Source organism: Micropterus salmoides, unplaced genomic scaffold (genome assembly GCF_014851395.1).
Source record: "Micropterus salmoides isolate LMB-PRFRI ecotype aquatic unplaced genomic scaffold, ASM1485139v1 Ms_hic_scaffold_14, whole genome shotgun sequence".
NCBI classification, from domain to species: domain Eukaryota; kingdom Metazoa; phylum Chordata; class Actinopteri; order Centrarchiformes; family Centrarchidae; genus Micropterus; species Micropterus salmoides.
Window position 1 is genome coordinate 9,529,239 of NW_024040485.1, and position 12,135 is coordinate 9,541,373.

A 12,135-nucleotide genomic window follows, 5' to 3' on the forward strand; every position below is an offset into this window, starting at 1 on the left:
CTCATTGTTGACTACCATAAAACATAAATATACAGTATTTCTAGTGACAACGTGCCTACTCATCGTGCTGCCATTGTCACTGTCTAACAGAAGTGAAGTCAAGATGGCAGGAAAACACTGACTGTCATTCAGTTTCTATGCTTTTAGAGGCTAATGACCACATACTCTGCAGGACCTGCTGCACCATGACAAGCTAATTAGCCAGTGAGACTAAGAGCAAATTATAATGACAGTGTGTTAGTGCTGTGATAATGTGCTACTGATGCACAAGGGTGTTTTCTCTCCCTCTTTTCTTCTTTCTCTATCTCTTGTGCCATAACAATGGCATGTTCAAGACCAATTAAAAATAGAGAAGTCTCGGCACACTCAAGGCCTGCCTCTGCAACTCTGTAAAGGCCAGGGCTCAGCTATTGTCTAAGCTATTCAGAGGAACAGATTTATTATTATTCCAATGTAGGCCACCTTCACCTTCCATTACAATGATGGCTGAACATGGAGAACATGGAGACTGTTATAAAAAATGAATTAGTAAAAGATGAAGTGTTCCTGCTGCAGACGCTAGATACACTCATGTTGCTGTTTTCAGAAGTGAAGGGCACACTGCTGAAATAAAAATCTATGACTTTCATTAAACTAGGATATTTTAGACATTAACAAGGGCGCTGCCAAAATGATGGCTGTTACGCAGAAAATCTTAACCATACATTGATTATCAGACAATTTGCTGTCAGAGGCCATAAATGGGAAGTAGAATATGGGTTGTGGCTCCAACAATCTCTTAGACCAATTTCAGTGAATTTCATTTCATTAAAGGAGAACTCCTCCGATTTTCCACATCAAAGTCTCAACAGTCTTTTGTGGCTTCCAGGGGAGCTGCTTGACTTTTGAGAGTGCGTTAGTTGGGCCTGAAGACTACAGTCATTTAAAAATGAAATTAATTTGGGGTGTGACATTAGAAAGAAGTCAGCACACCGGACCTCTGTAGCCCGCTCCTTGTCTCTGCTACATTAGCAGCTACTAGCATAACACCCAAATCTCCAAATTGTCGGCTGTCAAATTGCATTGTCGGTAGTGTGGGCGCTAGGTTTTGACAAGGATGGTGAATATGTGAAATAAAAATCTCTGATCCTTCAGTTTCAGTTTTGTCCACTGTGAGTCCTACAATTATTCTTACACCACCATCATCAGCCGGATTTCAAACAACGATGAGACTTCATAATGGGAGGAAATTGATAAGTACAGATTTGTACTGATTTCAGGAAAAAGAGATAAAGACACTCCTGTCTACATCAGTGGAGTTGAGGTGGAACAGGTGAACAATTTCAGGTTCCTGTGAATCAGCATCGCAGAGAACGTGACATGGTCGTCTCACATGAGGAAGCTTAAGAAGGCCAAATTCCTGTGCCAAGTTCTTGTCAGCTTTTACAGAGGAACAAAAGAAAGCATCCTGACTGGAAACATCACAAACTGGCATGGGATGTGCATGGCCCAGGACCGGAGGGCTCTGCAGTGATTAAACTGCTCAGAAGATCATTGGTACCCATCTCCCGAGCATCAGTTATATCAGTGAGGTGCCTACGTAGAGATAGCTTGGTTCCAAGCTATCAGACTTTTAAGCTCAAATTCATCCTCAGCACTGCTCCACTGACGCAGAAGCATAACTGCTCTGACATTATCATGAGGAAACAGGCAAAAAATAATGACAATAATCCAGAGAAAGACTAACAAAATGATAGAGTGTGAAATCCTGCTTTTATGAAACAATCGAACTCAATTTAGAAATGACCGCTTTCCAGGAAGTCTCGTGCCTTTAGAGTCTGTCTTTTTTTTGTTATCATTGTGGAAAGCAGCAGGAGGTTCAGGATTGGTGGAAAAGTAGTACCTGAGACAAATGTCTTCCAAATCACATAAATCCTTTTCTATTGAATTCAGGCTTCCTTGTTTGATTGTGAAAAAAACTCTACTCCACAAAGACTGACCAGCATCCAATGTATAAATATGATTTTCCTTAAAAGACACAACTGTATAAACAGCACAAAGTAACTAAATAAATGCACTTTAGAGTAGGGTACATTTAGAGGGCTTGTTACACAGCTTAAGCACAATATACGGGTTTCTGCGCAACGTCATCACAGAGATGTGCGGGCATCCAGTAGTGTTTGTAAACAAGAAACCGGTCTATAGTGATGATTTACTGGTTTAGTGGCTACATTTAATTACATATAATTTCTTTTTTCCCTTGGTTCCATCCCTAAAAAAAAAGAAGGAAGTCTTCTTAATGGGAATACAGTCTGATATAATTTAGTTCACACAAATAGGGTGCTGTCTTATCCTAAGCATTAAAGTCTATAGATTGAAGGTATTTAGATTAATTATGACTTAAGTGATGGTCTGAGCAGAGGATATAATTTGCAGTAATGACTAGCGCTCATTATTTCTCCTCCATTCAGGTCCTGAACTCTGTGAAAATCATTATGTGGGGGAAATCAGAATGAAGGGGCGCTCTTTAAACCCAAACCCTCCAGGTCTCATTTGCTAATAAAATTCACAGAGGTCACCACCGCAGAAAAGCACGGCTGCCGCCTCGGAAATGTCAATGAAGACAGGGCTATTCTCACTGTCTGCCACCAATCAAAAATGCTCTCACTGTGAGGGTTAGGCTGTTAATGTGAACAGCCGTGGCCTCCACTCAATTTCCCAGAACTTTCCTGCGTACTTTGAAACATGAAAGTGGCCTGATAAAGTTACACTGAATAAGTTTGGGTTCTTCATATGAAGGACCTGCCAGGTTTCTTTGACAGTGTCAAACAGATTCACCCGAAATCATCCATCATGCGGAACACGTTGCAGCCCTGTCATTTTAGTCAGGTGGAACAATTGACCCTTATTATGTTCCATGGCAGGATCCTTTGTTGCTGCGTGTCAATCAAGAGCAATTCTTAATGGCTTAATATGTCATCTTAATATGCAGTACGCACTATTAGAGCTCCACTGTAATAAATGGGTCATATAATGGCCCATTTGCCTGATACAAACCCAGTGTTCACGTGAGTCACCTAGCTGCATCATTAGCCTTAATTTTACATACCATGCACACTAATGGAAAAAGACACAGTATGCAAACATGTTTTCCATCATGACAGTACAGTGTGCTGTCATAATCCTGTTTAGAGTAATGGCTACAACAATCCTGTTTGCTCAGACTACGGTCCACTTCTTAACCCCACAAACAAGCTAAATTGAAAAGTCTGTCATCCCCAGGAATTAATTCACGAATTGATCAGACGTTGTAATTTGCTGTTCTGTTTCGTCCGCTAATCATTTAATGGGGTTTCTCCTTAACCTCACAACCTTGCCAACACCGTGCAAGGTCTGATTTTCTCACAAAGTTGTGAATGGCTCAAAAGCAATTAGCTTATTTTCACAAGATTGGGGGGGGGGGGTCCCTCCTCAACAGCAAATCCCTTCTTTTGCTGATGTAATTTAAATTCTGATTAAATTTCTGACGTCCTTCAGTCAGTGGGTGTTCTTTCCTCTCCTATTTTAAGTGGCTATCCTTCTCCTATTTCATTTGAACAGCACATACCGCGCAGTAAACAACACTGGTTGTCCAGGTGAGGCGGAGGCTTTGTCTATTCATTACCTCCTGATTGAAATGGTCAAAAAGGTGAACAGTTTGACTTTTAAAATGATCAGTCCTATCCATATGCAGTAGCTACACTCTAAGAAAGGCACCCTTCTAGGTTCAAGAGTGCGCTGCATTTGCATGAACGCACTATGAACCTGACAAGAATGAACCAGAATGAGAGATCACCGTTACCCTATGAAGAACCTCATTCTGCCAATCCTTCACTATTGTCTGGGTGTCATTGTCGACCAAGGGCGTGCTATCAAAACAAAGACCCTGTGCAACGGAGAGACAAAAACATTCAATTTCTCTCCTGCAACATATTTAGAGCAGACATTAAGAAAACAACAATAAGTCATTTAGCTGGAGCTGCATTTGCTATTGTGCCTAGTATAATACAAAAACCCTAATTAATCTCAGTTAGAGGACCTTCTTTCTCCTCCTCCTCTTGCCATTATTCCCCAGAACGAGTCTCAGGGGAGAGCCAGGGAGCAGCAGCCTACTGCTGGCAACATCCATGACACCATCAGAGAAGAGGCAGCCTCTGCACCAGCTGGGGCTCACCAAAAACTGCTTCCGTCTTAATGGCATCTGGACACCCCCAGCAGCACAACTCTGCAACCAAGTCTGCTTCACCCATTCTTCTCTCAGATAACTGCACCATGTTGGATAACTTATAACAAAAGAGAGTAGGATGGAAAGTAGAGAAATACATTTTTTAAGAGATGATGCAAACGTCTTTGATTCAAGCGTGGTAATTTTCTCTTCAAATAATATGTGATCCAAGCCAACATCCGACTCTTACAGAAGTGTGTCCAGCTCCATTCTCCAAGGCGAGTGTTGTCTTGGCTGAGATGGATTTATTATCATTGTCCAGGACAGATGAGGCTTGCTGGTAATAACAGGACTGACAGTGACAGTTCTGCCGGGGGTTTCTCCAGTTGGCTCGGGAGATGGAACACACTGGGGAGTGCCCAAGCAGACATGAGGAGCCTTTAAACTGGGTTGAGCCACCCTAAAGGAGCCAAAGCATGCAATCAGAGCTGTGCGGAGGGATAAACAAGACTACTCTCCTACAGATGTAGCAATTAGGTAGGGAGCGGATCGTCGTAAACAACTGGGAGTTTCAGGCACTGCTTGTCTCTTCTTCATGCGACCAGAGGGCTTGTTTTCCTTGTTGCGTTTCATTTCACTTTTCCGTTTTGGTACTCTTTTATTTACATGCTGGGATGGACTTGGGCCAGTTTGGTCTTTGGTTGCAGTATAAACTTTAAAGGATGAAGGAGAGTCCTCAGCAGGCTGACGTCAAATTCTGCACAAGGCCTCTCATGAGTGTGTCTCCACACTTACCCCACTGACAGAATACATTAATTCAGGATGTCTTTTTTGCTTTCACAAGCCTTTGATACATGTTTTTGCAAACAGATAATAATGTGCACATTTCATGTCTGAATGTTTTTAACCCTTAATAAAAACATATAATTCCATTATTAACTTGCCATTTTCTTTTTAAATAACTCAGGTCTAGTCTGATTTTTCATGACAACTTTGTCTCTTGGCAAGTGAGTGACAGTTACAGTAATGTAACGTAATGTATGAGTAATTACAAATACTAGTTTGAAAATAATTAAAATGTTATGATATATGGTTAGGATTAGATAACTAGAACATTTGGATAAAATTAGGGAAAGATTGTGGTGTTAAAAAAAACCCCTCCACAGCCTTACCTTCCACCTCTCAAACTACTTCCTGCATTGACACTGAACATTGGCTTTGGATGTAAATCATAAGGTGCAGAATCGTCCGCAATTCAAGGATTTGATTTGCTCTGAAAACTCAGCCAGGGCAGAGAGGTTTTGATCAAACATGGCTTTAAGAACACCCTTATTTGGAGAGATATTGTCTACAACCAATTTTTATAAGTGTTTGAGGTAGTACTGCTTTCTGTTCAGAACAATCTGTTCTGTGAGCATGAGAAGGTCATTTTGTAAAGACTCATAAGTACAGGTTGAGAGTGAGATAGCAATCAGAGGTGAGATAGCTTTTCCGCCTGTGTGGCTTTCACCTAAATGCATTTCTTCCCATCAACCCCCTCTCCAGTAGCCCTAAAACAATTTCAGCCATCAAGCACACCACATTTCACATCTCTTTCAATGCGGTCAAAGAGGAGAGATTACAATTTCGCATGGCAGGTTGAGTGCTCACAATGAGAAATGGAGAATGAGCCGCAACCTGTTAATTACGCACAATTCAAGATGCATGGGTAGAAAACAAGCCTATCTGAAGTGTACTCAGACTAGGAAGCACAATCAAGTACACCTCTGAAGCAGACACGGGATTTTAATCAGATATGTTAAATTTAGAACATGCGCGAGGTGTTAATTTGTAGGTCAAGGCTTTTCCAGATCTCGCTGTAACCTTTGTCCACCTTCCATGTGTCCAGACATTAATCAATTACGAAAGAAAAAGTCTTCCCCCTCCATGGAAAGTAATTTCTCTGGGGCGGTTCAACACACATCATCCTGATGTACACACAAACAGGTCTGGGCACTGGCTGCTTAAAATTAGTGAGGGCCTGCTAATTAATTCCCCCTCTGTCACTGGGGGGGCAGTGCAATCTATCTGTGATGCAGCCTTTGTGAGATTAGGCGTCAGATAGGGGAGGAAAACAATATCCATTAGTTTGCAACGCTACCTTTGCTATAAGACCAAAAAAACGTCATTCCATTAGTCTAATTCCTTAGGTGCCTTCTGCTCAGTGGCGGTGATATCTCGGCATTTCAAATCAAATGAAAAGCGATCAATGGAACATTAAAGAGACAAATTGTGTGCGACAGACACAAAATGCAGGGAAGGCATTTTAATGAATTTCAATATGTGGCTGACGAAAAGACTTCTTTAATTAAAATGGATCCAAGTACTTTTGTCTCAGTTCATGTGACTGTCCCAAAGAGCCTGTGCAGGAGATCCTCATGTGGAAAGAAGTTGCATCAACATCAAATTGATAAAAGACGCATTGTTTTCTCTTTAAAGTTCATGCTTACAAGATCACATTATTATACATGAACTTATGATGTAATCAATATGTATTAGTCTCTAACACTAAGTTGTTTACATGCAGCCTTATAGTATGTTCCAATTATAGTCAGAAAAATGGCTCATGCAAACACCTAAATCAGACTAAATTTTAACTTAGTGGTGAAAACTAAACAGATAAAAATTTGTCGTTTAAATGCTCTGTTAAATTAGTTTTGGAAAATTTGTAATCACTGTGAAAATAGCTTGCCCACTTGAGCCAGGCAGAATTTACTATTTTCAAGGGTACTCTTAATCATGGTGGATGTCATGGACGGCTCATCTATAGAATAGCATATGCTTACGCTCCTCCTAAATGGAGCCATTGTGTTGTATGAAGAGGGTCAAATCTTTAATCTAGAAGTGTCAATTTTTTTTATGTATTGTGTTTATCTTCACTGTCTTGAATACCTTTTTAACAAGTGGGTTCTTCATATTTAGAAAAGGATAATTCTTTGTGTAAAAATAATTTGTGTTCTGTGCAGAATACAGCTTCTTACACAAAACAGAAAGTGTCAAATGTGCAGATCACTGCAATGACATGTTCTCTGTATGAGGAAGGAATCATCATTTCTCCTCTTCACGGGCCAGTGTCACCATCCTTACCTGAGGGCATCCATGGATCTGATGAAGGCTTCTCTCTGGTATTAGCCTGCTCCCAGTCAAGGTCATCGTCTCTTCCTTGGCTGTATCCACATGCTGCCAGTGGCTTCTCAAAGTTACAATCGCCTGTGACAAAAGGAAGAAATTTATATGGTTATACAGTTTTTCCATTAACTTGCTCCTCAAATGAATGAATATATAAATTAAATTCTCTTCTTTTTCCCCCAGTGGTATTCATAATGCAATATGCCAGACAATGAGATGCATTTAAGTGAGACAGAGTGAAGGATTACTGTAGTAGGCGAGGCACAACATACATTACCATCATTAGCAACACGGCAGTCCAATTTCACAATGACAAGTATGAAGTGTCCAAACTCCATCATCGTTAGGCATTATGTTCCAAAACTGCACCACCATCAGGGATAAATTGATTTATTTTCCTTGCTGGCCACAGAACTTTGCTGTTCATGCGCCCTTACTCCAGAGAGCCAATCTAATCCTTTTTACAAGCTGCTTGCAAAATGACAGCAAGCAACCATTAGGGCCAGGCTTCAACCAGTCTTGGCGTGTGATCGATTAATACAAATACCCCTTTATTCCTCGCACCTTAAAGGCCACGCAGAGAATGTGAGAGTTGAGCTTTTTTCCCCTCAAAGTGCCTTTCAATCCACTCATAAATCTACAAAAAGGCATGTCAGAACAATATGTAGTTGGACAGGAGTTCATAAGTAAAGAAAATGTAAAAAATTAAAGGTTGTTTTTACACAGCAGGAGGTCACTTTCAGAGAAGGCAGATGACTTACAGAAGAATTGATATTATGCTACAGATACATGATTACATTGGTTCTTTGGTGATAACAGATCACAGTGTGTTCTCCTGCATCTTGCCAGAAATTTATCCAAATGTGCAATCTGAAAATGTTTGCTTGCACGTTGCTAATACATTCCTAAACACAGATGACGTACACATTTTATTGCCTCTTGAAATGTCCTTTGAGCCAGAATCTATGCCAGGCCAAAACCAATATCTCATCCCTTACAAGCTGCCTCTGACATTATGCTGCACAGAGGCTACGAGCTGGGGGTTTTGTTTTCTCATTTATCTCTCCGGTGACATTTACAGTACACGTGCAAATGAGCGGCCAAACGAGGAGAACACAGGATAATTAATATCCAGCTCCATAGGGCAGACTGCTAATGATATATTTGCTGGTTTGTCTGTTTTTTGAGGGGGTGGACATAGAAAAGGGAGTGACTGCCAACGTATCAGAGGTAAAAGGTTGAGGAATTGTTGAGGGCTTGGCCAGAACATTGCATTAGAACATTAGCTAACACATCACCAAAGCAAGTTGTTGTGGCTAAGAATCTAACTGCCGTGCTTGTGTGTCAGCTAGGTTCCCTGAAGCAACAGGGAGAAGCTAACAAATGACAGTGAACAAAGCTAAAAACAATCCAGAGAGACAGATACTATTTTCAAGAGTTAGCACATCAAACCATAATTTTCTTGAAACTGACAAGTTCAGACTCCAACGAGATAGCTATGTAGGCTATGTCAGTGTTGCTCTGTTTAAGCTATAGCTAGATGAGTAAGAAACTTAGCTGTTTGCTAACATGTTAGCCAAAACAAGTTGTTATGCCAAAAAAAGCCCACTGAGTTGTTAGAGGAGTATGTGTAGCGGTCAAAGAGTGCTTAATTCAGCTTTAACTGAAATTTCATTCCTCAACAGTGAATTTTCTATTTAACTCCCTTAACACAAGTAATTATAGTGGAAAAAGAACAGGAGTAAATAATAAATGATATCTGTCATGGCTTGGGAAACTAATGGAATGTAGGCATTGTTAATGTTATCTGTAAAATCTTGCTTTTGCCATGACCATATGTCAACATGTCTGCTATGACAAAGGCCTATGATCAGCAACAATCCAACAATCCCGTTGTAATTGTCAATGTAACACCCTTATCTCTCTAATAAAGACAGGAATCTCTGTGTCTGTTTGATTGTATTTTGAATACATCAGGAACTGTTCTCTCTGAACAGAGCTTTCAATTCAACTCGAAATAAAGAATTGCAGCAAAAAAAACTTATTGTCAACCACTGCTGTAGCTGAAACCAATGTGAAACGCACATTTAGAACAAAAAGCGCAGGGAGGCGTCACATTGGCCCTTGTGAAAGGGCACTGTACTAGTAAAATCAATATCAATGACAATGCAATGGAATTTTTCCACTTGACAGTTTTACTGCCAACTTTGCTGATTCTGATTATTAATACAAAATACAATCAATATCAGTACAATCAAATTAGAATGCATTTTTTTTAGATTAAACCACCCAGCAGTATGTCATATTGTTGAAAGTGGCCCCACATTTCCCAGTTGCAACATTAAAGAAATCCTTACACACTGATGCATCAATAACGATAAACCAATAATATAATATAGATTAGAAATAGGCATCTGAATAATGAGTACTTTTTACTTTTGAAACTTATGTTCATGCTAATACTTATATAGGTTTTACTAGAATACTGAATGCTAAAAAAATGATCTGATAAAAGTATTTCTACACTGTGGTATCTAGCCTACTTCTTTCACCATTGTTAAAATTATAATTTCAATAAATAAATTTCTTTTAAGTCAGAAACTATCACCGAATGAACACAATGATGACTCAGACTATGGTGCATAGATGAAGTTTTGCAGTATATTTATATATCTGCAGTATTATAAACTGTAAAAAGTATTTAGTTTCGTCCAATGCAAACCAAACATTTCCTACTGTTGCAGCTTCACATTAAAAGCATTTAACTGACAAAACACAAATTTTATTATGAAGTAAGAAATGCAATGTGTCTTTCAGTGAGATTAGCACTGACAGCTAACAAGACAACAGTCATTTTAAGCTTTTGTTTTCCTTCTTTTTTTTTTTACAGCGATCAGTTTGAAATATTGCAGGGAGTAATGGAACAAGAGGAGCGGTCAAATTGAGCTGCAGGTGACTGCAGCAGGCTGCACACCTCAAACTTCTCAGCGAGGTAACCAACTCTGACTGTGACAGTGCCCTGCAGTTCGCCACTCATGCTATGTGCAGCTTAAAATCTGATTACAGCTGCTCACACAATAATGGAAAAAGGCCAATTATTGCCTGACTTCTTTATTAAAAACGACTACAGTTCGTTTTCTTCCCCCCAGAAATCGCTGACCTGCAGAATTAAACTGTACTGACTGTTAGGCCTATCACCAGTAACCACAGGTGTCGCCAAATCAACCAGGACTGGAATCTTAAAGATTACATTTTAAATCCTTTATAACTCAATTTTGAAAAGGTACAGTATAAAGCTCTATGTTGATATTCAAAAACATGTACATGCACAGAATCTGTACTTGTTCACATTTGTAAATGTAAAAGAATGATTCTTATATATAGATGCCACATTGTAATAACATTCCCATGATAACCTCTCTATATATCTTTCCCACCATATACATTTTTCCCCCTGAGCTATAATAGTAAGCTCATTAGCATTCTTTAACAGCTGTTAACTGCACACGCGCTGCATAATTTGGTGTGAGTACAACTCTCAGCTTCTCCAAACTGAGAACGTGCCGACAACTATCTACTGCAGGTAAGTCACTGACTATGGTTAAGTACCTCATACAGCCCCACTTCAAAAAACCCGAACTATCCCTTTAAGCAATAGATCCACCTATACCAACATAGTACACAGCCTCTACAACCTGTAATATTAATTGCTGATAAATGGGAAGCAGCAGTAACAGGTGGCTTATTCCCAAAAAATGCCCTTAAGCAAGGCTCTTAACCCCCAACGGTTCAGTTGGAGCTGTTCTGTGGCCAACTGTAGGAAGCTGTGTTTGTCCTCCACCTCCCTGGTGTGAATGTGTGAAACTCTAGAAGTATGAAGGCGGTGCGGAAAAAGAGCATGTACTGTGCTCAGTCAACTTTTTCTTAATAAACAAACACAAATGTCTGTGTTGCCAAGATGTAAGTTGGAGAACATTAACATGAGTCTTTGGCTGCAGCGTCACAGTGACTGGCTTTGTTCCATCAATATTTTGACTCAATAGTTCCAAGATCCTTTGCCCTGTGCCGCCCACCTTCCTGTCACAGCATGGTGGTGCTCAAACAAACCCAACGAGGTGGCTTTTATCGGAGTTTGATATTCAAATCGATGGCATTGGCCAGGAGCGAAATGTATTCTGAGTCAGTGGGTGAAGGGAGTGGAGGGAGGATTTGAAACACAGGAGTTGAAAAAAATCCATCAAAAAGAATATGCACTGAACACAGCCCATTCCTTGTTTAATTTTGAGAGGTTTAATTTTTTTTGTCAACTCTGTATTTAATGATAAATCAGGAAAATGAGAGGGGCGAGGTTTCAGTCTTCAAAGACATCATTAACAGATCTTTTCTATTAATGGTTATCTTGAATAATTTTTATAATTTTAATACTTTTTTAACTAAACTATTCAGTTCTGATTGCACACATTTTCAGACAGAGGCAATACATAAGCGGTTAAGACAATATACTGCTTGTTTTACAAATATGTTTTACTACCAGTCACCGGCAATTAAACCTGTAGCTGTAAACTGACTTTTTAGCAGTATGTGATGGCAGAAATTGACTTTTTTTAGTAAATTACTTACAAATCCAATACTAAATGAGAATGTGGTGATTACAAACCAAATTACATTGTATAGTCTCTTGATAACTTTGTTTTCTTATTGATTCTCTACGTATCTAAAAACAGTGGCTGGAACAAACCCACAATGCTTTTTCATTGACAATACCGTAAGACAGGGCAACAGGG

The 12,135-nt window shown here is 39.7% G+C and overlaps 1 protein-coding gene across 13 annotated transcripts in view; it reads right to left on the bottom strand.

Moving 5' to 3' along the window:
- LOC119901824 (receptor-type tyrosine-protein phosphatase mu-like) overlaps positions 1-12,135 on the bottom strand; it is a 154,778-nt gene that overhangs the window by 108,349 nt on the left and 34,294 nt on the right. For all 13 annotated transcript variants that reach the window (XM_038717517.1, XM_038717518.1, XM_038717524.1 and 10 more), the window contains exon 2: positions 7,310-7,432. In XM_038717517.1, coding sequence (XP_038573445.1) covers positions 7,310-7,432 — 123 coding nt within the window. The remainder of the gene's footprint in view (positions 1-7,309; positions 7,433-12,135) is intronic.